Source organism: Branchiostoma belcheri, unplaced genomic scaffold (assembly GCF_001625305.1).
Source record: "Branchiostoma belcheri isolate BF01 breed outbred unplaced genomic scaffold, Haploidv18h27 scaffold24, whole genome shotgun sequence".
Taxonomy (NCBI): domain Eukaryota; kingdom Metazoa; phylum Chordata; class Leptocardii; order Amphioxiformes; family Branchiostomatidae; genus Branchiostoma; species Branchiostoma belcheri.
In genome coordinates this window covers 2163724-2190628 of record NW_017803843.1, presented here as the reverse complement: position 1 = coordinate 2190628, position 26905 = coordinate 2163724, and the positions used below count along the sequence as shown (strand labels likewise).

The following is a 26905-nucleotide window of genomic DNA, read 5'->3' as shown; positions in this document are numbered from 1 at the left end:
ATATTCAGCGCCGTGATTCAAGAGATTAATACCCGGAAACAATTTTTTTCTTGTTTTGAACGCATTAACATGCATTTACGCTAATCTAGTATGATTCAGGGTACTTTTTTTTAACCTGCCATGGCCAGATTATCTAAAGATGTGTGTATTGTGTGTACAATCTATAGAAAGAGAAATGTACATCAGGTCCGATCATCCGATTTTCACGTTTCGGTTTTTTGGACTCGGTTCATGAACGTATTTTGGTTTGGCTCCTGGGAATGTGCAAAAAAATGACTCCCGGGACTGTCTACAGGGAACACTCGCACATTCGCGGTGTATCAGGACAGCGCGACTGGTCGTCATTAGCGCAGTAACAGTTGCATAAACGGACGAAACCATTTCAAAGAAATGGGGATGTTTCGAAAATAAGCATTTACTCCAATATCAAAACAGCTACGGTAAAAATGAAAAGACGTGCATCATCCCGGACATAATGCAACACCACATGCGAAATTACACAGAAATGCGACGTACGGAAGAATGCGTTTTGGCTGCGAACATCTTCCAAAAAACTTGGCATCTCTTAACCATGGGCAAAAACATCTGGAACCACTTATAAAAACCACCCCGTATCTGCATGTAACTTTTTCGAACCCCACTGCTATTACCAAACAACGTCGTTTTCTGGACCATTCCAATTCGCCTCGTAATTGTAGGGGTGCGTCTGCGATATTACATTGACCGCGAAAGCAGCAACGGCAAAAATACACATTCGTGCATCAACACGGGCATGCCCGCAGACGGCGTATAAAATTGCGTGCCGATTACACAAAGAGAACCCAGTGTTTTGACTGCGAACATGAAAAATCAGCCGATTACAACGCTCCGTCCGGAGGTCCTGACCTCCTTCACGGAGTAATAATATGTGATGAGGAATTTTTACAATGTGCAGCAGTGTTTTTGTAACCTAGGCATGAATGGCCTAATGGTACTATGAATCAGCAGTGTGAAAATCTGGGTTAACTTAACATGTTGTTCAGAGTCACAGACCTACTGCCTCTGCAGGTTACAGACCTTGATCTCATTCCAATTCAAAACAACAAATTGGTACTCAGCTCAGATGTGCATTAGCCTTGACACTTATCCTGACCAGTGGAGATGCAAAACAATGATATCCAACCAAGTTACATGAGGAAAGATGAGGAAAACAATGTCAGTTTTGTCATCTGTGGTGCCTGCTTCTGACTCAAGTATGAGGTACTTATCTGCCAGCTGCCATGTATTCCATATGTCTAAATCAAAATATTAAATTCAATTGCACTATATTGCCTTTTGCATACTTCCATTGCCTTTGTTCATGTTTCCTGTATTATAATTTACTTCCATTCTGCCTAATGGAATCTTAAAAGGGAAGACATGCTGTAGGATATCTATTATGCATGGATGTAATTAGTATGGATTTTTGTCCTATTAGCTCAGAAATTGCACTATAGCTTGCTACTAGTGTATTCAGGCAGAATAGAAGACAATCATCCATCTACTTAGTCTAATAGTCATCAGGTGTAGGTTTATAGCATTACTTAGCCTGGAAGTTGGAATGATGTTTTCAGGCAGGTTGTGTCGTAAGTATACATGTAGGTTGTCTAATGCACAAGGCAGTGGGCTGTTTCATGTCTGTGTGTGAACTTTGAAGGTGAACCTGAATATTTGTTCATTACTAAAGATGTGGAGACATTCGAATTGGGTATATTGTTCGCAGGTGTGAAGATTGCTTGCAGCACGAATAATTTTTTATCTTGTGAATGTTCTGCCCCTTTAAAATGCCCTTCCTGTTGGATGGTTGAAGATTATAGATATGGCTCTTAGCAATTTTAATCAATATAATCAGCTTATAGCCTCTGTATGTTGTGGTTTGATAGGCATTTTCTGCTCAGCTGGTTAAAGAATAACACTATTCTTTAACCAGTGCTAGATGTTTCCTGTGCCGAGATAGGATTTCAGTACCAAGGACAGGGTATGGAGCAGCTGACAAGGTTGAGGTAGACAGATGCTATAGCCTTGATTGAATCAATGTCAGGAAACAAGGTGTTAGGTAAGTCAATAATAGAGCAGACCTTACCAAATTACAGGGGGACTTATTGTTTGTCTCACTGTCAGTGTCTGCAGCTACTTGTGTCTGGGTGATTATACTTCATGTCAGCCCATGGGAAGGTTTAATGGCTGTATCTTCTTGTTCCCAGATGTAGAACTCTGATTCCTCAAAGCAGCACATACTGGTATTGAAAGAAGGGAAAGATGGAGCTTGCTCACAGCCTGCTGCTGAATGAGGAGGCTCTAGGCCAGATCAACGAGGCCAAGCGACCCATCTTCATCTATGAGTGGCTGCGCTTCTTGGACAAGGTGTTAGCTGCAGCTCATAAGGTATACCCGTCTTTATTGACATTATCCACAGTGCTTTGTCTTTGTCAATTTCTTCTGTGGCATCTAGTCTATGTTCTTGCAAGTCCGATTTCAAGTATATATTGTTACACCTCACCTGTAGTCCCTGGTGTTGATAATGTTGCCTAGTTTGTGTTTTATTGCTACTGTTGATTAATGCTGATGAAGAGCCACTCAAGCACATAGCATTGATTCCAGGTTACAGTGGTTTTTATGGGGATATCATCATCAGATATGTGATAGAATTTCTAACATTTATATAATGCTTTTGTGTTGAAAAGGCTGATGTGAAAGAGCACCAGAAGAAGCTAGTGGAGCAGCTGAATGCACAGATGCACTGTTCCCCCGGTCCTCCCACCCGCAAACTGCTGGGGAAGTGCCTGGCTAACCTGTACAGTGTGGGAGACACCTTCTCACTGTTTGAAACAGTCAACAACTGTGTGGATATTCTTAAAAACAAGGACGACTCACCCAGCTATCTCCCCACCAGGCTGTAAGTTTGACCTCTTTGCCTTTTGTGTCAGGTGACAAACCTGTTATGAAGTGATTTATGCGATCCATTACAAACAGAGGTGACCTGGTATGAAGTTTGGGTGAAAAATAAAAAGCTTTATGTCTAAGAGCTCTCAGATATTCCATTATAGACAGGTTTAGCTCATGACTTTGACAATAATGCATGATGTCACCAGGGCTCTATGGAACTGGCTCTGGGTGTTGTTGTTTCGTTGTAGTGGAGTATTTTGGCAATGTTAAATCTGCACTTAAAATGTGCTAGAGAAAAAGCAGAATGCTTACATATTTTCTCACCTTTAAAGCACAGTGACTGATAAATCAATAAGGAAGGATGACTATGCGAAGCTTTCTGTTATACATATACGAGTATACACATACTGCATTCTTTTATTTCAGGGCTGCTGTAGAAATCTTAGGGGCTATACATGAGAAAATGGGTCGGATGGTAAGATGGTTTATTGTTTCGTATAATATATTTGGTCAAGATTTTAATGCATGCATGATTTCTCTGTTTTATTATAAAATAATATAAGAAAATTCTACACTGATACAAAGGTAGAGATTATCTTAGCCTTCATGCATGTATTACATCAATCACTGTGACAGTTTTTACTTGGTAGCCATTTGCTTTGTACATAAATCAATTCTATGTAGTGTAGGTGTCTTGCCTTGAATGTTGATGCATTCTTTCATTTTTAGGTTTTACACTACAGTTTTGTATCACAGTAATAACCTAAAATGATCACCAATCAATCAATGAGTTAATTAAGTAATAACATGCATAAGTAAATAGTAGTATATGACATCATGTATTTTTGCAAATTACAGCTTTTGTTATAATTTGGATACTTTCCACCTGATGTTATCTCGATGAAGTGGACCCAACTGTTATACCATGAGTGTTATTAAGGAGATGGACTTGATAGAATGTTGTACAGTTTTTACTCTCAAATGCACCACAGTCAAGTACATGTATTGAGTGAATGATAATTTTATTCTCAAGTCTTCTCAAGACAATAAAAGAACATCTAGTCTTTTCTGTTTGTCTTGCTACTTGCTTTAATAATGTTGTCTTTCCTATACCTTGCACAGGTTGGAAGCTCATTCATTGATACTGTGCAAACCCTGCTCAAAGCTATGAAAAATGCAGAGGTAGGTGTTTTTTGTGTTCCATTGTAGGTCTGCTGCCAGCCAGCCAGCCTGAGTGATGAAATTGCATGCAGTTGAAGATATTGAGTGTGGTTGATTGCATTTTTGATGCACCAGTGGATGTTATGTTGGCAGCATTTTGATTGCACGTAGACATTTTTGGATAACAGACTTGACTTTCATGCACAATATGATTTGGTGGTGGTTGGACAATTACCGTATAACTAGCTAGAGTAACTGTTAATGAATAGAGTTGAAAATTGCACACTAAACACGATAAGAAAGCTTTGTATGGTGATTATGAACACTGGAATAATGGACTGGTATGTAGGTAGATGCTCAATGTTTCCATGCTATTTTGTTTTTTATTTCTTATACATGTAACATGCTTTCATGTTTTCGTCCTACATGTACCTTCTAAAAAAAAAAACATTCTTTTAAATCATTCTTCTCCAGAATGACCTTATCATGACAGTTCTTTAATCATATTAATTTTTGTAATATCACAGACAGAGTGTTATTAATTTCAACCATGTTTTTCTGTATCTTCTCATCTTAACTTTCAATATATGTGGTCGTGTATGCCTGTCCATTTTTCCACTGCTCATACTCATAGTACTTTTGAGTTGCACAACTTCATTTGCACAAGATTATCCAAACTAGCAAGGTTTGATCACTTTTGTTTGACTGAAATTTTTATCTCAATTTCAAATGCGTGCTGCTATGCTGTATGAACCCACCACTGGGTAAGTTGAGATGCTGTGCTTTCCTAGTGGTGCAGTAACTGCAAAGGGCTTCTGGTGCAATCTATGACAGATGAAGGGGAGGCACTGACAGATGCTTCTTCTATTTATTGATCAATCAATTTATTGATCAATCAATACAAATGATTGTTTCAATGTCAGGCAGGCAGACACATACAGTATTGTGGCAAAATGACATTTTGAATTGAGTTCAGAACAAAAATACTGCTACTTGCAGAAGGCAGATGTTAGGTGGCAGTAGATAGTGTAATATTGCAGGCAGAATGGCAGATCCATTTGATTGAACCGTCTTTCATGTTGCCTGATGTCTCATTTATTCATAGCCAGCCTGCCACAGAGGTCTGATACAAATGTGCATTTACTTTTTGTGATTGGCTGAAAGTATACCAACTATCCCAGATCTATGGAAAATATTCAGAGCAGCCTGCCCAAATTTATAATTTAAGTTTGTCTTTATTGATTATAACCTGCAGTATGTTCAAGATCTGGAGCGGGTTTAAAATAATTGCAGATTTGCTTTTCCCATCGAGCCATGATGAAATCCCATGATCTAATCCCATCACTGGCTGTCTGCTGTTCTAGACATGAAGTTGTCCAGATGCAAATGCCTCTCCTTGTCTGTCATTTAAAAAGGGATAGCTGGCTGCTTATTACAAGCTAATAGTTGTCTCATTAAATCTTAGGTCACTTTTAGATGACACTGCACACTGATTCCTCCACCTATGTACTGTTACAGACCTTCAGTTGCTCGTGTTTTGAGTGTATGAATTCTGCTGCCAAAAAAGGCTTTATTTTGTATCTAAATTGCTACATCACTGAAAGGTTTGGATACCATGAACTGTGGTGGAGGAACCTATTTCAAGTTGCACATTTTGTATTCTTTTCCTTTAACTGCATGTTTTATCAATTTGCTTTTTTCTCAATTAGGTCGTGATAAGTTTTATTTCCTGTAGTAGCTGTTTGTTTGCTGATGATGTCAAGTACTGATTTCTTTTGCTACAAAACAGATCACAGCCACACCCCAACACTACTATAAACACAGTGATGATTATGTTCCTGTGGTGTGATTCTCACAGTGTGTTGTACTCCCCAGTCTCAGGGTCGGTGTGAGATCATGCTTGCCCTGGAGAAGATCCTAATGGGCCTGGGGTCAGCGGCAGCCTCTCAGCACAAGGACATCTACAAGGTGGCTCGAGGCTGCCTGGTGGACAGGTCCCTGGTGGTCAGGGTGGCTGCAGCCAAGGTCAGACCTAGCTCTGGCTTTCCTCATTGCTGTGGTTTATAGTCATCTCATGGTGAAAATAATGCAAATAATGCAGATGGTTGCTTGAGTCATAAATAAACTTTCATGAATATGATAAAGAGTGCAAAAAGAAGTGTAAATTCTACACATGAAAACAGGTCTCCATGACCTTTTATCCATTTTCACTTCTATGGGGCCATCCAAGTTTCTTGGATGCATGTACTGGAGTGATACACCAATGAACATAACTTTGTTCCTTCAACCCATCCTATGCTGATGTTCTCCTGTTCTGTTCCAGTGTCTGACCCAGCTTGTGAATGAAGCTCCTTTCATGTACACCAGCGAGCTGGACCGAGTGGCCTCGCTCTGCTTCCAGGCCATGGACGGCTCAAACTACGACGTCCGCTGTGCTGTGGCCAGACTGCTGGGTGTCACCATGGCGGCTCCATTCACTCCAAAGGCAGCCAGTAAGTTTTTCAACATCTACAAAGACTTTGCTGATCCTTTGTGCATTAAAGATATTGTATTTCTGTGCTGTATGCCTGAATAGAGATTATTTCATGATTGTTTAGGTTAGTACTGTAACACCATTTTCATGTCTGACCACAGCTGCAAAAATGAAGAAACCATCCCTAGACGATGTGTTCAGTGTGTTGTCCTCTGGATTTCTGAGGGGAGGTTCAGGCTTCCTTAAGGGGGGTGGAGGAGAGCTGCTGAAAGGGGGAGAAGTCAGGAGAGAAGTCCGAGTGGGTGTTACACAGGTGAGATGCTCTTTGCGAACCTTTTTGACACTACATTGCTGTGTTAGTTTTGAATTCACATTGTTTCCTAGCTCTTTAAAGTTAATTTCTTGCTAATGTTTCTTTGAAAATTTATCAAAATGCATACTAGTGTTGTCCATCTGCTACAACATGACATGTCTCCCCACCTCCCACAGGCTCATGTTGTGTTTGTGATGACTTTGGGGGGACCTTGGCTGGAGAGGAACATGTCCGTCTTCCTCACACATGTCCTAGATCTACTGGCAAGTCCAAAGGTAAGTTTTAATTTGTAAAGTCTTTGCTTGATTTCGTGAAGACACATCCAGTGCTCTGTGTGTTATTGCTGGTAAAAAAATGAGCATACTCATAAATGCCATAAGCTGTAGACGTTGACAGTGTTACTGACATAGCATGCAGTGATTATTGGCCCTATCTATGGACCAGATGTACATTTGTATTACTGTAATCCTGGGTTATGTTACTGCTCAATATGCATCCTGCTTGAAAGGGTTGCAATCCTTGTGGTTTTCAGTGGAGCTTGGAGGATGTCCCTGACATGTTGAAACTGTATTTTCATAAATGTACACATTTATCTAATCTTCATGTCACAACCTTTGGACAATTAACATTTCAGTCAGCTAAACTTGAAGAAGCTACATTTTCTTTCTTGTTTTTTTTGCAGGCGACGCCCACCCATGTGGATGCTGTGTACTCCAGGAAGTGTGTGTCGTTCATGCTGCGGGCCGTGCTGGGGAAACTGCTGGGGGAGAAGGCTCAGATCGCTGCTGCCAGGGAACTCTGCCAGTTTGTCAGCAAGCAGATGACAGTTGTTGGTGAGCTATGTTTAACCAGTCCTGCATTACAAGAACTCTTTGGCACATAACATGTTAACTCTTGTTGCTGTTGTATTACATATTACATGCTGCCACCTGAGGATAAGGACTAAAGGAGTACTGTGCAGATATATTCGGCACATCTTTAGAAGCTGTTGTTACCAAAGTGAACTTTAGTTCCAAGATAATATTAAATAGGAAAGGCCATTAAATAGGAAATACCAGAAGATAAGTGTAGTGCTAACTGCCATGTTCTGTACACCTCTATCTAGATGATGCCAGTAGTAAAGCGGAGTCTGAGGGCCGAGGAGCTGCAGACATCTCCAACACACAACACTCGCTGGTGTGCGCCCTGCAGGAGCTGGGCAGTCTGCTGCAGAGTCTGCAGACTTGTGCTGCTCCTCTCGTTACTGAAGCTAACTCAAGTATGTCTTTGTTTCTTGGGTTCTTTCAACAATACTTTAAAGGGTTTAAATGAATTTGTCAGTGGTGGTGGCTGGGAAAAGTTACTAAAATATTGAGAAAAGTGTCTACATCCAGAAATATAAGAGAATTCTTATATTCATTTTAAGATACAGCAATCCCCGTAACAGCTCTGCAGACTAAACTTACAAACAAATTGATTGAATGTAAGCCTTAAAGGTAGATGAGGTAATGAGTTATCTTATCATTTCCCAGGTATAATTGAGCCAGTGATATCAGTCCTACTGCACCCCAGCATCGCTGCCCGGCTAGCATCAGCCTGGTGCCTCAGATGTATAGCAGTGGCCCTGCCCTCACAGATGACCCCTCTCATTGACAGGTACTCTCCCTTCCTCCCACTGTCCTATACTGTGGTCGTTGCCTTTCTTCTCTGTGTTGTCAAGAAATGCCTGTATGTTTTGACACATGCTAAGTGAGAACAGATTGTGTCTGTCTGGGAAGGTGTAATATCGAGGAGTGGTTCACTACTGACTGGTTCACAGAAGGATATTCAATGTGAAATTAAAGGACTGCTGAAAAGAATGTGATTGAGGAAAAAGAGTTTAAACTAAAAGGACAAAGTACAGTGCCAAGTTTACATAACATCAAATGTTTGGCTCATGTTTCTTGTCCATGAAACTGCCTGGATAGAATTCCCACATCTCCTAATATATTGTAACTTGGTGCTGTTAAATTATGTGTCCTGTTAATGACTACACAGAACCTCTCCATCTTGTTATTGCACCTTAGCATCTCCCTGCTACTCTACCTTTCAAGAGTTTAGAGGTGCCGCACTGCTGCATAATTCACACAACCCACAGGGTTTTCTCCTACTAGTACTTACATCCTTCATTTTCTTTCGTTTCTCAATGTTCATATAAAGAGGCTCTTGGCACCTGTGGTAAGTGATGTTAAACAAAGAAGCCATACTTGTTTGCTACGTGTCTTAAACACACTGAATGTTTTGTGGAAAAAAATCAGTAATGTTAGTCACAGCAAGACAGGACCTGTAGAGATTGTTGACCTCATATGCATGTCAATGCAGGTCAGGAGCAAATTCTTATCAGTGAGTACATTCATCCTTAGTCTGAGAGATGCTGAAATGCCCAAAGAAAGAGAAAGAGAAAGGAAAGTTTGTCCTGCCAGTTGATAGAATAGTTTGTAAAATATCTTGTATGGAGGAGAGTTTGGACAACATTTCCTATTAGCATTATGCAAAGCTGCTGCAAACATCTCAGATCAGTATTTCTGCCAGTCTAGCTGGACTAATTGCAGGGATTTGGGAAATTTGCTGTACATTGTTGAGGATGGGTGCTGATGTATGATTTTCCCAGGTGTGCCGACCGGCTGAACACGCTGAAGTCCTCCCCTGAAGCTGTGTCAGGCTACAGCTACGCCCTGGCAGCCCTGATTGGTGGAGTCCACCAGTGCCCACTTGGTATTCCACATTCAAAGGGCAAACTGGTCTTCAGCATAGCAGAGGAGCTGCTCCGTACAGCCACCCAGAACAGCCGCATGTCCATGCAGCGCACGCAAGCAGGCTGGCTGCTGCTGGGAGCACTCATGACGTTAGGTAGGAGCTTACTCATGGACATGGACATGGACATGTAAATATAGCTCCTGATTCAAAGATAGTGTCACTGGCCTTGCTGATGATAATTTTGTAGTCATATCCAAGAATATGTACAGTAATGAATGGAATGTAAATATATCTTAATTACAGTGATTTAAAAAAAAGAATGCATAAGAGTATAAGCTATTATTGTGCAAGTAATCTGCAGGTTTTCTGATATCCTTTGGATCATGTTTCCTGAGAAATGTTATATGTACTTGGCCAGCTGTAGCGATGATGAAAGTAAACTTCTTCCATTCCCAGGTCCCCCGTCTGTGAAGCCCCATGTCCCCCGGATGCTGCTGCTGTGGAGAAATGCCTTCCCTCGGTCCAAACAGGAGCTGGAGGGGGAGAAGGCTCGTGGAGATGCCTTCACCTGGCAGGTCACCCTAGAGGGGAGGGCAGGGGCACTCTGCGGTAAGATCAACACTCATTACCACAGTGTATCTCATTTTTGATATTGGACTTCAATATATACAACATGTACCATGTCTATCCCCTGTCTAACGCAGCCAAATGATCTTTTTATACTATTGGATTATATGTCTGTGTCATTATGAGTACTCAGTGATCATAACTGGTTCCTCCCCAGCCATGAGGAGTTTTGTGGCCCACTGCAGTGAGTTGTTGACTGATGACGTGACCAGAAGACTCATGACTCCACTGGAGTGTGCCATGACAATGATGGCACAGTAAGTCACTTTTTCTCACAACTTAGGCATCTTCCCTGACATGTTGATTATCATCGACTCATGTTATTAACATCTATAATTTGATGTTGACATTAACATCATTTGGTGAAGGTATGAGGTTATTGCCTGTCGTCATAAAGAGTAAAGATTATGAATGAGCAAAGGGAATGGATGTATTAGCTGATTGCAAAATAAAGCCTGTTACCATCTGTCTTACCTGAGCTATTTCCCCCTTCCCTCCCCAGTATCCCCAGTGTAATCAAGTCGTACGGTGCCCATCTGAAGGCCAGCGCTGCCATGGTCAGGCTCAGGCTGTATGACATCCTCGCCCTCCTCCCACCTACAGCTTACGAAGGTAATATACCTGCTCAGTTTACATCAGCTGTGGTCAAATGAAATGCAAAGTATTATAACGGAATTAAAAAGAATTGGCAACATCAATACAAGAAAGTTTCTTTTTGAAGTTTCTTAGTTTGTATTTCTGGGCTGAAGTGTATGTAAAATCAATAGATACTTACTACCAGTATGTTAGAATTGGTCTAAATTCATGACTATGTTGGAATCAGTTTATTCATGAATGATAATACCCTCCCTTTGTGTTCCCTACCACAGGTAGTTTCAATGCCCTGTTGAGAGAGCTGGTGGCAGAGTTCACCCTGACAGACAACCCTGCCAACACCACCACATCCCTGCTGCGCTCCATGTGCCACACCGACGACACTCGCATCCTGGGCTCCTGGCTGGAGGAGACTGACCACAAGTCTGTGGAGGACCAGGTTGGTGACTGGACACAGGACATTCTTCCATGTCCATGTTATACCAGATGGTAGTTTTGACTAGACCTTGTCCTGTATTTTGATGATGCAGAAGTAAAAACTTCTTGTTGATGTTCTCACACTACAGCTCCAGCCCAACAGTGCATCGGGGTCAGGTGCTCTGGAGCATGATCCATCTTCAATATACCTGAGAGTTGACCAGGTGAGTGTCTCATATACTTACTCTCTTTTCTCACATACTTTTCACCTCTACAAGAATTACTTAATAACATGTTTCTGAGTTATAACCATCCACTTGCCCAATACCTGCAGACTGTAGCCGTTCCTGGCCCCCTCCCCCTTGGAGTGGCAGTGATAGATGCCTCAGTGGCCCTGTTTGGTGTGGTGTTTCCCCACGTGGCTCAGAAGCACCGGCTGCAGATGCTGGAGCACTTTGCTGAGTGTATTCGGCAGGCCAAGTCACAACGACAGCAGGCTGTCCAGATGAACATCTTCACTGCTGTACTGAGTGCTCTCAAGGTATGGCAGACTGTTTTACCTGCTACACTTACTCAAACCACCAGTCATCTTGTGGTCTTATCAACTGCCAGAGTTCCTTCTTTCCATTAATTTGTGATTTCTTTTTACTGTACAAAATGATTCTGAAAAGTCAACAATGTAATAAGTGTTGTTACAGATATAGCTTAAAGTAACAAAATGTGTCTGAAATTCTTTACATTAGTGCTTAAAGCTCTTGGTAGATTTTATGGCTATGTGATTATGATTGATGAAAAAAGTGGGTGAGCAAGATTAGAAAGGAAAAGGAGTACCATGAACTTAATCTATCATGATAAATCAAGTTCAAGGAGTACCTTGAACTTGATTTATCATGATAGATTACATTATCATAGATGGGTTGTTCCATCTCACCCTCACAAGACAACCTGCACTACCAATCATAATACAAGAGTCATATAATTATAAAGCTTCTGAGATGCCTTCTAACTAACATAGATAACTGCACTAACCCTAGCATAGATTGCTGTCTTCACCAAGCTCACTTCCATTATCCATAACCAAATCCTCATCACTAATCATCATCCCTGTTTAATCCATTTCTCTTACCTGAGCAGAAAGAGATGAGAAAAGATGCCAATCTGAAGGTTTGCTCATAGCTTGTGTTCTGTAGATTAAACAGGGCTCAAAATGTCTAAATGTTTGCCAGTTCTGTTTAACTTTTCTGTTTTTCCTGTTGTGTGTCTTAAGTTGACATGTCAAACTCAAACTGTCTACCCCTCCCATTGTTAAGGTTGTGTCACAGACATCTGTGTGTGTGTATGTGTGTTTCTTGTTAAATTTTGAGCCCTGTTTAGCTGGTGTAATAAAAGGTGGATGCCGGTCTGATGACGGTAGTTTAGGTGCAGCTGTGCAGTTATAAGGTTTTGGTGGTTAGTCTGTAGTAAGTTAGAATACATTCTGTATACAACTCAATTGTGCCAAAGGCTTTTTCAGCACTGAACCAACACTTGCATGTAGTAATTACTTCCCACTTGCTTGGTGCAGTTGAGACTATAACTATAGTATACATTGTACATGTAATTCAGCCGCTTCTTATTTGGACCTAGTGAAAAATCAAATCTCAAGATTAGACCTGGTGACTAAGGTGATGGGTACAAGGGTGTGGTGTTTAATCCATTCTCTTCAAACATGTTGGACTCCCCTGATTGCTCCCTGTGTTTATAGGGTCTGGCAGATAACAAGGGTGGACTGGGGGGAAAGGAGATCATCCGCCAGGCTAATGAACTGATTATGGTAAGTGGAAGGTATTTACTTTGTTTTGGGTAAGCTCTACCTGTATCTGTATAAGCTGTATAACCACCTTTGGGTGTAACACACCAGCTATCTATAGTTTGATTTTGCCCTATAACATCTGTTTATCTTGTTTTATTTTTTTTTTAAATGAAAACATGCACTAAAAGGTCTGTTAGTTCTACTGATACCAGATTTTCCCCTCCATCAGAATGCACTGATGAACCCCAACCCCATCCTGCGGTGTGCAGCAGGGGAGGCCCTGGGGCGAATGGCACAGGTGGTGGGGGACAGTGCCTTCATCGCACAGCAGGCACAGAACAGCTTTGACAAGTAAGTGTTTCTACTACATTTGACACTCAATGTTACCTTTTATCGACTACTATCATGTGATGCTGTGTAAACTGTATTAACTTTTGTCCTGAGCCAAGGGCTTACCTCATCTCTCACTGCCCGTACTGATTTAATTTCAGATTGAAGTCTGCCAGAGATGCTGTCTCCAGAACAGGACACTCTCTAGCGCTGGGGTGCCTACATAGATATGTGGGGGGGATGGGGTCAGGACAGCACCTTAACACCAGTGTCAGCATCCTGCTGGCCCTGGCACAGGACTCCAGCTCTCCAGTGGTGCAGGTGAGTGGTCTGAGGACTCCGCAGTGTCAGGGTGGATTGGTTGGAAAAAGGCTGTTTTACAACCTTGTATCATGTCAGATGCTGGGGAGTTGGTTGCCAGTATGAGACGTAGCACTGGGATAGTCTGTACACCATTTCTGCTGTGTAGAGGTGTGGTATGGTGCTAGTAGGTGAAGGTGATACAGAGGTGTGACATGCGTAGCCAGGGACTTTTTTCACTAGGTAAGAATATAGAAAGATACTTGTTCAGATGGGAAGAGCTAGTTCAAGATTATTTTCTTTGGTCTATTATAATGTTTGCAATAGGTCTCTCCAAAACAACAGTACAAATATATCCATTTTTGTTTCCAGGCTTGGGCTCTTCATGCTTTGGCCCTGATTTCTGACTCTGGAGGCCCAATGTTCCGTAGCTATGTGGAGCCGTCCCTGTCCCTGGTGTTACAGCTGTCCCTCACCATCCCTCCTGCACACACTGAGGTGCACCAGTGTCTGGGGAAGTGTTTAGAGGCTCTCATCACTACACTGGGACCTGAGCTCCAAGGTGCTCATGCTAGATTGCTTCTACAACTGTACCTGTCAAGACAAGTGATGGCTCACGTCAATACATATCTTTAATTGCAACACTGCTTTACCGGTTGTTATGATTTATTGAAAAAATGCAATTGCTGACTTTCTGATAGCTAGATGACACCCATGTTCAGAGTTCAGAAAAGACACCTTTACCATTGTAAGTGGAGTATGATGATGATGTTATTCCCACAGGTAACTCTGGAGCCGTGGCCACAGCCCGTACCTCCTGTCTGGTGGCCTGTGCCATCATGCAGGACCACCCTGACTCCCTGGTACAGACAGAGGCCATCTCCTGCCTGCAGCAGCTTCACCTCTTCGCACCACGACACGTCAACCTGTCCAGTCTGGTGCCCAACCTGTGTGTAAGTGCTACCATCAACTGGAAAATTTGTTTTTGATAGATTTAGTTCCAAATGAAAAATAAGACAGTGTAAGGTCACATGTGGAAAATAGTGACAGTGTCATTCTTTCTGGTAGGTCTAAATTGACAGTGAGTGGGACATTAAGTTAAGTTTCTTTGTTCATATGTCAGGTAGGAACTATGGAATATTGTAAATACTTGTAAATACACTTCTTAGGCTAACCATCTGCTGTATGTAAAATACAATCATGTAAAAAAAAATTCATGTACTACACTAAAGAATATTTTTCAATGTGTGAGACATATACATAATGATATAACATTGAAGATCTAACCAGCATGCTCTGGCTGTCATCCCAGCGTAACCTGGGCAGTACCCACCTCCTGTTGAGGCGGGCGGCTGTGGCCTGTCTGAGACAGCTGGCCCAGAGGGAGGCTCGCGAGGTCTGTGAGTACGCCATGACGCTGGTCAAAGAGAAGGACGTCAAACTGAAGACTGGGAAAGACGATAATGCCCCGGAAGAAGTCAACATCACTGAAACTGGTAAGATGAGTCAAGACAGTGAAGGCAAGATCACATAGAAAGTAGTTGTACATCTTATTAACATCAACACAAGTTGGAAAAATGCATGTACTGGTATATCATGATTTAAAATGTTGACCAGGGTAATTGATTTTCTTACAGAACATTAGTCATTGCTTGATTGCTTACAATGTTGACTTTATGTTAGATTCATTTGGAGTCTTATTAAGCAAGTAGATCTTGTGGTTGTGATGGGTCCTCTGTATTGACATGTTTTGTCACCTTCCTCCCCAGGTCTGGAGGGAGTGCTATTTGGCATGTTGGATAAGGAAGTGGACCAGAAGCTGAGGAAGGACATCCACGACACCCTGCTGAGCATGCTGCAGTCCCTGGCAGCTGACAACCTGTCCCACTGGCTGCAGCTCAGCAGAGATGTGCTCACAGCAGCCACAGGTCAGAGTCTCTACTTAGCAGACCTGTACAACAGACATTCAGGCACAAGTACACTATGAAACACTGTGTCAATAGAATGTTTATGGGCTAATGTTTATGTGTCAATAGAAGGTGTTGGGTAAAAATGTTACTCCCGTGGCTCTTTCTCTTGTCCGCAATTCAGTACGATACCAGTTATACTTAAGAGCATGAAATGGTCTTGCTTATGCTACAGTGAGAAATGAGCTGTCATAGATCCTGCTCTGTTTAAATCACAAGCCAACTTTGTGCCCACAGACACTGGTGGTCCTCCCCAGCCTAAGGCTCTACAAGGGAGGAAAGATGACAAGGAGGACAAGGATGAAGATGATGACGACACAGCAAAATTCCATGCTGGGGGAGAGGTACTGATGAGAGATTGCTAGTGTTGTCTACAATTTATTTCCTTTTTGTTTTCTATGAATACCTATTGCCTTCATTCCTTAATGCTGTTTCTGTAGTTTGAACATGAAATGAAAAATGAGCATTTATCCAGCATATCTGATTTGAAATTGTGTTTCTCCAGGTGAAGACCCATCCCACTGTTGCTCCCCGCTGGCCTACCCGCATGTTCGCCACAGACTGTGTGAGGAAAATCATCCAGGCCTGTGAGGGAAACCCCACCAACTTTGACCTGAGGAAGGCAAAGGAGCTAAAAGCCTCCAATCAGACAGGTAGGCCAGTCCCATGGTGATGTAGGGAGCATTGCATTTGGCTGTTCTACAGATTTTATTTTACATATAGATAGTGGTAACATCTTCTTCTTACATAAATTTGACATGCACACAGAATTTTTTGTCACTACATTGGGAAATAGTACTTCAGTGCCCATAGACAACCTAGTCATCACCAATGGTTGAAAGTCATTTTTGTGTCCAGTCCCCCACACTAACTAGATTACACAGACTAACGTCAGGTTTCCTTTCCCCAGTGGACTTCCTGGTGTTGCACCTGTCTGAGCTGGTGAGGATGACATTCATCGCAGCTACAGCAGACAATGACCAGCTGAGGCAGTACGGGCTACAGGCTATACAGGTGAACATACCTGCCAATCACTGCAGGACAGAAATAACTCAGTTTTATTCAGGCAATCAATAACTCATACACTAGCCTAAAATTGGCATTCATGAGGGTTACACAAGCTGGATTTTGCTGTTTAGATCTTTCATATCCTGATAAGATTTTATGTTTGCTCTCCAGGATGTGATCACCAAGTTTGCTAAAGTCCCTGAGCCAGAATTTCCAGGACACTTCATTATGGAGCAGTACCAGGCACAGGTCAGTGGGTGAAAAGTTTGCCTCTGGAATTTCTTATGTTTGCTTTTGTCATCTACCTGCCCAGGATAACACGCTGTCTGGTCCAGTACAACCAGCAACATTTCTTTTCACCTTTCATGGCAGGTTGGAGCTGCTTTAAGACCAGCCTTTACTCCAGACACACCCTCAGATGTTACAGCCATGGCCTGTGAGGTAAGGTAGAACTCTAATACTCAACTCTGCAGAGTACTGAAGGGTTTTCCACATTTGTGTTGTCATGAACAGATCTACCAAAAAGGTTTTGATTGTATTCTGGTCATGAAAGGTCCTTTTTCTGTGCTTTCTGTTGACGAAATTGATGAAATGTTGCATTTTCAAGAAGAATACTCCAGAGGAGACCAATAGTGACAGGTTCCACTTAATACTAGGTGTTCTCTAATGTTTGTTCCCTCAGGTTTGCAGCACCTGGATTGCCAGTGGTGTCTTTGTTGACCTGAATGACCTGAAGAGAATACAGCAGCTGATGGTGTCATCACTAGCCAAGCTGAAGCGAGGGAAGGATGCTCCCTCCCAGCTGTACAGCGAAAGTGCCTCCAGTATGGAGAAACTAGCTGTGCTCAAGGCATGGGCAGAGGTGGGCACTCCAATTAAGTCTTTGTGATACATTCTCTTTTGGGTGTTTGGCTATCCAGGAGTCCAATCCACTAAGCATATTGTTTACCCTTAGTTTGAAAGGTATGTGTCCTGATATGTAGAGGACAGTGAAAGTTTCTCCTGCTTTGGGCTTCGTGTAGTTCTCTTATCAAATTGAAGTTGATTGTAAAAGAAGTCAGTAAGGAGAAAGAATGAAATTGAAAGTTGACCTGCACTGAACCTGTCCTCTGCAGGTGTATGTAGTAGCCATGACCAAGCAGCCACAGTCCAGGACTCCTGAGGAGGAGCCAGAGAATGATGAGGGGGAGCCCGAGAGCCTGCTGACCATGGTCCAGCCGGAGCTGCCCTCCCTCAGTAAACACTGGCTGGCAGCGCTTAAGGACTACGCCCTGCTAGCCCTCCCCCCAGAGTTCTCCAGCCAGCTGCCCACAGAGGGCGGGGCCTTCTACAGTGCTGAGGCAGTGGACAGTGCCAGGCCACACTACAGGAGAGCATGGCCACCTATACTGTATGCTGCAGCCTTGTGGCTGAATGATGGGGGGTTTGCACACGTGGCTGCTGAGAAGGATGAGGACCTGGGACCATTAGGAGCCGGGATGGGTGGATTTGATGGCAGTATGTTACAAAAGAAGAAAACTCCAGAGGAGACCAATAGTGACAGGTTCCACTTGATATTAGGTGAGCTGCCTTATAAGTTAGAATATTTTCTATAATGCTAATACGGTATGACTGCATTCAAGCTGTGGAAAATACTGAAACTATTGAAAGAGTTACAAGCTTATTATAATGTAGCTTCTTGATTTCCTCTTCTGCAGGTATATGTATAGAAGCCCTCTGCTCACCCCATGCTAGCCAGCCCCTAGAAACTGTCTCCACTTGTCTACATGCTATGCACAAACTCCTGGATGCACCATGGCCCCGGAGCCAGCTTGTAAGGGACCGAGCCATTTCCATTGAGGTTCTCAACGTTCTGCACAGACTGTTGTTGACCCGGGATGCCCTCCCCATCCAGCTAGCAATCATGTCTGTGGCCAGACAAGTCATCTTAGCTGCCAAGGAACAGTTACAGGAGGACAAGAAACAGCTTGGTGAGGAGATTTATGTTCATTTAAAACAATGGCCTCAAGTATAAGCCTGGCTGCAGAAATGAATATCTTGTTACAAAATCCTAGGTTTCTTATTTGGTGCCACGTATCAGAAGACTAGGTCGTTGAAGGGACCACGCTATAACTTTGTCCTTTGCTCTTCATTACAAGAATCCAAAGAAGAAAAGGCTGAGCAGCAGGATGCCACAGCAGCTCTGGGGGAGGGAGGAGACAGTGGAGACATTGTCCCAGGGAAGTCCTCAGTGTTTGCAGCCCTGGAGGTGTGCCTGTGTGTGCTGATCCGACAGATCCCAGCCCTGAACCCCTCCATGCCGGCACCCGCCCAGCTGCAGAATGGGGGCCGGCGGCTGGGGCTAGGGGAGGAGGCCAACCAGCTGGTGTCGGCTGCTGTAGCCATCATGGCAGATCTACCACAGCTCTGCTCCCCTAAAGGTAAGGCAGGCAGGGACAGGAGATATCACTAGTACGTTACTCATGATGTTGTCAACCTTACCATACATATATGACTTATTGCATATTTAGATACTGCATGGGTCTTGTGTTGCTCACTGAGTTTTTCTGCAGCATGTATGAACATAGAACTATGTCTGTGCTGTTTGATATCATATTCTAGAGTTTAAATATTCAATCTCACACCAGGAAACCATGACTTACTGAAATTTTGCTATATAGCTTTGGCCTTCTTTAGAATGAATTCCCCATTTCTACTGGCAAGACTTAACTCACACAACTCTAAAATTGGGAGCCTGGAAGTCTGTACCACCTGCTGTAGATAGTTGGCCCCAGTATCAGATATCTGACTGCCCTGGTGATGTTCCTGTTGTGCAGGGAGTGTGTCCGTGTTGCCCACCATCCTGTTCCTGACCACGGGGGTCCTGAGAGAGACGTCCTCCCAGGCAGGTGATGCCAGGTTACCCCTCCCCGTCAGCACGGCTCTACAGAGTCTGAAGTCGCTGGCCTCCAGCCCCCTGGCCAGGGACGACACGTGTGCAGCAGAATGGACCAGGCTGCTGCAGAGCACACTGGCCACCATACTGGACTTCTCCAATAAACAAGGTAACCTATAACTTTACAGTATGTCAGAAAGGTGATTTATTGAATCAATGTCTGGTGAAGGACAATAGCAGAGTACTGGTAGTTTGTTGTTTAGATTAGTTAGGTATTTCAAATTTTGTTAACCAAATTGTCCCAATCTGATGAGATTTAGTCAAATTATGTACATTGAGACTGTCCACATGTTGTTGGAGGAATGCACTAGCATAACTTTAAGGTACTTAATGGTAAGCAGGACTTAGGTGATGTCTACCTCAGCCTAGAAATACATCATATCACTTGAGGATGTCACATTGCTTTCTTAGCTGAGTTGTAATGAGATAGCAGCTCCCCTGCAAATCTCTCCACCTGTACCTATTGTATTTCTGACAGATGGTTCCGGATCAGGTGTGGAGCAGGTGACCACACTCCTGGCTCTGGCCATGCTCATCATGGCCTCCCCACAGCAGGTCACCACGCCACCCAACCTGCAGCAACAGTGCATCGATGCCTTCAAAAAGGCCTGGCAGTCTGACAATCCACAGGTATCTCACATGGAAACTTACGTTGAGCTACTCACCCTAACCCTCTTCCCTTCCATCTGTTATTGGAACATAAAGAGTTTGCTCAACATACTGTTGTTTTGGCTCATTCAATTTTGCAGCAGTTATTTAGCCTAACAGTCACATTGAAAGTTCTCCTCTACTACTCCCTACTCATGTACAGCTGCAGCTGAAGTGCCTGCAGACCCTCTCCTCCATCTTCCAAGCAGACGTGGTGGTGGCCACGCCCTACATCCACACCATGGGTCCCCTGGTGGTGGAACGTCTGCAGGAGGCCAGCAGGAACAAGCCCAGCACAGAAATGGAGCTGGCCACTGTTCTGGAGGCCCTGAAGCTGCTGGAGACATTAGTGGCCATGACAGAGGACCACCTAAGTAAGTAAAGTTCAGCCCAGCATGTCTACTATTCTACTATTGTGATATTCAGTATGATGGCAAAACACATTACTGCATTTTCATCAGTGAAGGCAATTAAGATGCTGAATGAGCATATACTTTTGCTAGACACTAACCCCATGCCATCTCTCACTTGTCAGGAGTCCATCTGGTCAACCTGCTAGTCCCCATCCTGGTCAGTTATCTGGTAGACTCAAGCCTACTGCAAAGCACTGGAAAACTGTCTCGGACTCTCCATGAAAAAGCATTGCAAAACCTCTTAAAAATAGGGCCCCAGTATCCCGCTGCCTTCAAGAGTGTGATCACCTCTGCACCTGACCTGAAGGCTAAACTTGAAGCAGCCATCAGAGCCAGCCAGGCTAGCAAAGCAGCTCCCACCAAGCAGTCTAAAGCAGCAGCACAACCTGCACAGCCCAGTATCAAACTTAAAATGAACTTCAGCAACTTCACAGGGTAAAGAATTTTCCGTGTAGATTCATGCTCAGTGTAGGTAATAGTGTGCAGAATGGAGCTGTGCAATGGCTATATCAAGTGCCATACATCTGTGTAATTACTAGTACATGTAACTAAAGAAAATCTCAGCAAAGCTATCATTGAGACATTCTCTGTATAGATTGATGGATGGTAAAAAAAAGTGAACTGTTGAACTACAGCTGTATAGGAATGTAGGTTTTATATATGTTTTGTATTGTACTGTTGGAACCTGTCCAGTTCTTTGGATTTTGTTCCTGATATAAGCTGTATGATACTTAAATCATGTTTTAAATGATTTGAAACTGAAACCATTGATTTTATTTTCCTTTTATTTTGAAGTGCGTACAAGGGAAATTCATTTTATGTCATTTATTGAATTTCAAGCTGACTGTGCTGTTATTTTTCTTTATCTAGTTCTGTCCTGTGTTACTACATGATAGTCTGCTTACTAAGGCAATCGGTTTCCCATTTTATCAGGATTATTATTACGAAACAAGCAATTCGGATGAAGCAGCAATTAATTAGGTAATGTGGAACTTCTGCATATTGTTCAATACTAGAACAGTTATGATCTCAAGTGATGGGGTCCTTATAGACAGTTAAGAGACAAGCAGGATGATAATAAGATATGAAGTCCCTTAAATATTCCCTGACAGAAATATATGTACATAGGTTCATTTGCACCAGCATTCCAAGATTTTTCTTCTGCTTTCTTAAAGTTACGAACATTTGGCCCCTTTGACATGTAATGATGGTGAATTGCTGTGATGCAGACAGATATGGGTCCTGTAAACATAACCACATTGTGTATTCATTGGCATAATGATGTGTACATTAGTAGATACACTCTTGTTGCCTTCTGCACCAATTGGAAGCGAGGATGAGGGTACAGTTGTAAAACTACTGGGTAATTACAACTATTTTCCCATGAGTCACGTGGCAATGATGATGATGACAATGATGATGATGATACTGTCCTCTGGTTCATCTGGGCTCTCCCAGTCCTAGTACTTTTCCATTGGGGTCTGTAAATATTCAGTACATTTTCAAATGTCAGTAGTATAATTTATCATCATCCTGCCAAAAGTAGTAGCAGATGGAGTTCTCGTAAAATGTGCTGTAATGAAACCAGTGGGAAATCTTGAGTGGAAATTGCATCATGACTGACCAGCCTCAGTACCACACTCTGCAACACCCTGCTGTGAATGTCAGTTTAGCTTCCCTACTGTTTATAAGTATTACGATGTAAATTATATACATGTATGTATAGATAGAGTTCAAGCATGTAGTAGCTATCAGCTTACAGTTGGATGTAAAAGAAATAAAGCTGTGGGACCTGTATTAACCCTGTCCAGACAATAGGAATACATCTTTGTTGTAGATAAAGCATGTTAGGGCAGTGGTACTGAGGAAGGCCATGATACTAGAAGCATCAGAATAAGAACAAGTGGGATGAAGGTCTGGTTCTGTACCTGGCCAGTATGTAAAATGCTGCTGTAATTGTAGAAATTTTAATGGTGCTGTTGTGAGTGGAATAAATCCTATATTTTACATTAAAGATGATGTAAGAGCAGGCATTGTATCTTTTTTTCATTTGTTGACGGATTTTTATGAAGGCATGATCAACAGCCGATCTACTAGTTATTTTACCCTGATGACCACAACTTTATCTCCAGATAGAGAACCTGTTAAAATGGTGCTTACCTCACCATTTTAGACTAGTCAAACTTACACACAGGCAACATCTGCATTTTAAGTATTGGTATCCAACAGGTATAGGGGAAACCTGCTAAATTAATCAGCCTCAGCTCATTTCTGTGCACTACATGTTTCTGTGCAAAGATGCCTGTCCTTGGTGCTGAACTGCCCACACACGATCAAGGGCACATTACACAGTTCATTGTTTATGGGCACCTACTGGGCTTAATACTGTGTTTGAATATGACCAGATGACGAAGTATAAAATATATGTTACCATGACGTCAATATACATGTACTATTTATTGCTTCAACTCAAATATAAAAAAAGCAACATGTGAATACAGATCAGTTGCATTGTATTGAGTAGACTTTGTGATACCATGAGAAATATATCATAAAGGATATGCAACACATGTATCACTTATGACTAATGTTCACTGGGGGCCAGAAGGCATAAAACTAAGAAGGCAACAATCTTAGATACCCCCCCCCCGGATATCTTGGACAGGTGTTATAGGTATTCACAGGAGTTAGCTTTAAGTCAAGACTTGGACCCTGGCTCCTGTGCTGAAGCTAATAGTTCTGCCTCTGGTGTGCCCTGCATGGCTATGTGTGTCTTCAGACCTCGGTTTATCATCCTCTGCTTGATGCGCTTCTGTGCATACTGATATCGACATGGAACCCTGGACAAACAAATTGAAATTTCACAAAAAAGATGAGTAACGCTTACATCAAAAGAGGGCTATTCATGTACATTGTATCTGCTGTCTTATAAGTAGTTCATGGCAAAAAAGGGGTCAATCTGAGAATACCGGACCTACCAGTACAGGAGCACTGTTGCTGTAAAAGATATCATGAGGGCATGGTATGATCTTCTGGGATTGCCTGCAGAAACATACACATCAACATAAGAATAAAACATTTTAGTATACAGCATGAGTCTACAGGTTCACAAGGTCTTGGAACAAACATTTTTTCCACAGTGTACACCAACCAGACCATAGTTTTCATAACGAGTGAAGTAAACATAATGGTTAACGTTACATGTCTGAAAACATTAGATGATTTTCCAGCATACACGTATTTGTAAATTTTGATCCATACATAATTGACAATGCTTACTTGTCCACAAGAAATATGCAAATCCCCCGACGGCTCCTCCTCCCATCCCATACAGAAAAGAGTTCCGTGCACATGGGGTGTTCTGTATGAAATGCTTTGGTCCCTGCAATATGGAGTAAAGTTAAAGAAGTCATCCTCAACTGAGGTAAAGCATATATGCAATGTGGCTTTGCACACCGGGCCACCACTCTTTCATGTATTTGATTTATATACTGTACTGGCTCCTTTAGTTGCCTCGGCTATGGGTAACCCCTACTACTACCTTCTTGGTAAGTGTGTTGGGTTCTTTTACGTGCAGAGGCTGGAGGCCTCAGCCCTTTTTGGTACAGTAGTAACCTAGAGCAAACAGAAGGACGAGGGTTCTAAGTTTATTATTGTTGCTCAGGAATACCAATAACGTCAAGTCTTTATAAAATGAATTAATTAGTTAATTTAACGTTAATAATTTTGCACAATTTTACAGGATCATTCTCTTAAGGGTCATTCTGTCAAATTATAGTCAATAGTGACAGAAATGACACGAACATCCTGTGAACTAAATATTGGTGTCTTGTATACTCCTAAGACCCTTCTCCTAACGGTCTTTAGTTTCATATTAATCGTTAACGTTAACATATAGGATAAATGCGCCGTGGTAATAATTTTGATGTTGTTTCACTCACCCATGTCTTCTCAGTATCGTCGGCCATTTTCCACAAACGAGTCGTTGACAGGTTTCGGCGGTTAAATTATTTGAATAGATATTCAGTCGCAGATGCAGATGGATATGCAAGGTCGAAATCACGCACACCAGCTCAGTGAGCTCGAGTCGACTTCCTGCTTACGTAAGGTCAATAGAGGTCATCACATGTCAAAGGTCAGCGTGTTCAACATGGCGGCGGCGGACGAACTTGGTCGAGATGCAGGTTGTTGTGGAGGAATATATCAGTTGTGAAAGCTTACGTGCATGAAATATGGTGTTCCCTTAACACTGGTTTGATTTGAGGTGAGCGGCAGCAAACACGAGAGCTCCCGAGTATTTTCCCATTTTTACGTCTTATTGTACTAATTTGCTTGGATTTTTCTTCTAGATTAGCCCACAAGTAATACTTGAACGTATTGTGGACTTGTAAAACCGATAAATGGGCTATTCCAAAAAATAAAGGAGAATGGGGGGCGGAAGAGGTTGGACTGGACAGGGGGGTTGGGTCAAATACCTGGACTGGACAGGGGGGTTGGGTCAAATACCTGGAACGGACAGAGGGGTTGGGTCAACCAAATCTGGAACGGACAGGGGGGTCGGGTCAAACAAACCTGGAACGGACAGGGGGGTTGGGTCAAACAAACCTGGAACGGACAGGGGGGTTGGGTCAAACAAACCTGGAACGGACAGGGGGGTTGGGTCAAACAAACCCGGGTTGGAGCCAGACTGGAACTTGGTGGGTATTCAATGGGTGTATTCAGCATTTTATGGTTTGGATTTTATCTCTCTGAACAGTCTTTAATTGAAGGTTGGAGAATGATTTTTTGCTGGATAAAGGACATTATAAATATCATACAATCATAAACATAGCTTCAATATGCATACCACTCTCATATAGAGTCCATATAAGGTCTATAAGATGTACATACTGTAATGTTACAGAGATAAAATTTGTTTTAAGTTAACGCATCAAATTTCAACTGTCCCACACCTTTCATATAAAATAATTTAAGTGACCAAACAGCTCAATCCCATGTCAGACCTTATGGACTTATCAGGTTATAAGTGCCAGGAAGTTTATACTGCCAGCTATCCCTGTTTAGTGATGGTTGGTGTGCTCCTCAATTTGTCCTTAGCTATATAGGATTTCTTCTTTTCTTACATGCAAATATAAATACAGTAGTAGAAAATCTTAATTTAGAAAGTAAAAGTCCTTTTCCTTTTCAAAATTTATCTGAAACAACATTTTACCCCAAGTAATTAGTTGGTTACTGTAAAGTTAACAAGCAAGTGTTGTAAAGTAAACAAGTTAATCCAGCATTCTCTTTCAATGGTTTGCATAACAAAAGGATCAGTCGAATTTTAGCAGTTTCTCTCAGAATGTTATATACCACACATCAAGGTTAATTTCTTTCCATCTATGAATCACTTTTATAACTTCCTAACTTCTTTGTTGATCTAAAAAAATATGTCACGCATGGTAGGGTGACTGTGGAGATTGCAACTTGTCCGTAACATATATTATTTTTGTTCCTTTTATCTAGTTTCGCTATAACTATAGTATAAGCTCCTTGGTTCAACTGAATATGGAGTCAACTGCATAGGTTTTTTGTTTTGCAAATGTTCTTGTAACTTATAAAAGAATAAAAACTGTCTTTGATTTTCTTTTCAGTCATTTAGATAATATTCAAGTGCAAGTGTGAATCTGAGTGTATTACTGTACCAACAACGAATCAAATGAACTGGGTATCACTCACTCCTGTCCATTGTTTTGCCCGATTTGATGCAAACTACAAATCAGGGCTCAAAGTACTGAGGGTGCACCAAAAATTGGAGCTGTACACCCAATCTTTTTCTGAGTGCACCCAGATATTCTGGTAGCCCAATGTTGAAGAAGAAACTGATAGGGATTTTTCAAAGTCAGAAGAAACTGCCAAGGAGCCAACCTGGCTTTTCGTGTGAGGTTTTTAACGCCATCTAGTAATCTTGTTTTATACAGTGCACCCAAAGTCTTTTAATTTTTTTTTATGCACCTAATTGTTTGGGTGATTGAATGCAAAGTTCATATGCCAAATATACCTGACTAACATATGGGTACAATTTCTCAGATAAGACACATTTGTTGTTATTTAGTAGCCTCCACCAGGCTTTTCTGTGGGATTACGGATTGTGGCATGTATATCGGCAAAAAGGATTGGCCTGGGGAGTCAGTCTGTAGAAGGTTGTTTCTTTCCGGATACAATCCAGTTACCCTCCGAAATCAAACCCGAAGGTGGCCAGGCCAAACTAGCCTGGCAAATATTCTCGTAAATAGTCTGGTACTAGTGGTAAAGACTAATTAATTTGG

General features: G+C 42.2%; 2 protein-coding genes across 5 annotated transcripts in view; one reads left to right on the top strand and one right to left on the bottom strand.

The window, feature by feature from the left end:
- LOC109471097 (HEAT repeat-containing protein 5B-like) overlaps positions 1 to 22626 on the top strand; it is a 37724-nt gene extending 15098 nt beyond the window's left edge. The window contains exons 2-40 of one of the 4 annotated variants that reach the window (XM_019770304.1): positions 2223 to 2403; positions 2703 to 2914; positions 3331 to 3379; positions 4027 to 4086; positions 5947 to 6090; positions 6389 to 6557; positions 6700 to 6851; positions 7028 to 7126; positions 7534 to 7684; positions 7957 to 8109; positions 8363 to 8486; positions 9481 to 9719; positions 10023 to 10175; positions 10351 to 10450; positions 10696 to 10805; positions 11063 to 11226; positions 11354 to 11428; positions 11539 to 11745; positions 12339 to 12368; positions 12949 to 13017; positions 13226 to 13347; positions 13488 to 13647; positions 13999 to 14188; positions 14410 to 14579; positions 14939 to 15122; positions 15396 to 15554; positions 15831 to 15937; positions 16099 to 16246; positions 16504 to 16607; positions 16773 to 16850; positions 16974 to 17042; positions 17284 to 17463; positions 17717 to 18161; positions 18299 to 18571; positions 18740 to 19021; positions 19418 to 19645; positions 20015 to 20166; positions 20348 to 20558; positions 20720 to 22626. In XM_019770304.1, coding sequence (XP_019625863.1) covers positions 2278 to 2403; positions 2703 to 2914; positions 3331 to 3379; positions 4027 to 4086; positions 5947 to 6090; positions 6389 to 6557; positions 6700 to 6851; positions 7028 to 7126; positions 7534 to 7684; positions 7957 to 8109; positions 8363 to 8486; positions 9481 to 9719; positions 10023 to 10175; positions 10351 to 10450; positions 10696 to 10805; positions 11063 to 11226; positions 11354 to 11428; positions 11539 to 11745; positions 12339 to 12368; positions 12949 to 13017; positions 13226 to 13347; positions 13488 to 13647; positions 13999 to 14188; positions 14410 to 14579; positions 14939 to 15122; positions 15396 to 15554; positions 15831 to 15937; positions 16099 to 16246; positions 16504 to 16607; positions 16773 to 16850; positions 16974 to 17042; positions 17284 to 17463; positions 17717 to 18161; positions 18299 to 18571; positions 18740 to 19021; positions 19418 to 19645; positions 20015 to 20166; positions 20348 to 20558; positions 20720 to 21036 — 6165 coding nt within the window. In that variant the 5' untranslated portion in view covers positions 2223 to 2277 and the 3' untranslated portion in view covers positions 21037 to 22626. Of the gene's footprint in view, positions 1 to 2222; positions 2404 to 2702; positions 2915 to 3330; positions 3380 to 4026; positions 4087 to 4585; positions 4830 to 5940; positions 6091 to 6388; positions 6558 to 6699; positions 6852 to 7027; positions 7127 to 7533; positions 7685 to 7956; positions 8110 to 8362; positions 8487 to 9480; positions 9720 to 10022; positions 10176 to 10350; positions 10451 to 10695; positions 10806 to 11062; positions 11227 to 11353; positions 11429 to 11538; positions 11746 to 12338; positions 12369 to 12948; positions 13018 to 13225; positions 13348 to 13487; positions 13648 to 13998; positions 14189 to 14409; positions 14580 to 14938; positions 15123 to 15395; positions 15555 to 15830; positions 15938 to 16098; positions 16247 to 16503; positions 16608 to 16772; positions 16851 to 16973; positions 17043 to 17283; positions 17464 to 17716; positions 18162 to 18298; positions 18572 to 18739; positions 19022 to 19417; positions 19646 to 20014; positions 20167 to 20347; positions 20559 to 20719 lie in introns of those variants that run through there. The other 3 variants (XM_019770303.1, XM_019770305.1, XM_019770306.1) reach the window with 3 other exon arrangements.
- Positions 22627 to 23041: 415 nt separating this feature from the next.
- On the bottom strand, positions 23042 to 24731 carry LOC109471098 (cytochrome c oxidase protein 20 homolog). Its single transcript, XM_019770308.1, has 4 exons — positions 24539 to 24731; positions 23877 to 23979; positions 23576 to 23639; positions 23042 to 23437 (listed from the first exon to the last, which is right to left on the bottom strand). The coding sequence occupies exons 1-4, from the start codon at positions 24563 to 24565 to the stop codon at positions 23296 to 23298; spliced, it is 336 nt and encodes a 111-aa protein (XP_019625867.1). The 5' UTR covers positions 24566 to 24731; the 3' UTR covers positions 23042 to 23295.
- Positions 24732 to 26905: the final 2174 nt, after the last annotated feature.

Bases quoted from the DNA above. Each gene is read 5' to 3' on its own strand.
- LOC109471098 (XM_019770308.1), bottom strand. From the start codon at position 24,565: ATGGCCGACGATACTGAGAAGACATGG. The intron at 23,980-24,538 runs GTGAGTGAAACA...TCCATATTGCAG, and splicing joins ACGATACTGAGAAGACATGG to GGACCAAAGCATTTCATACA. The intron at 23,640-23,876 runs GTAAGCATTGTC...ATGTTTCTGCAG, and splicing joins TGCATATTTCTTGTGGACAA to GCAATCCCAGAAGATCATAC.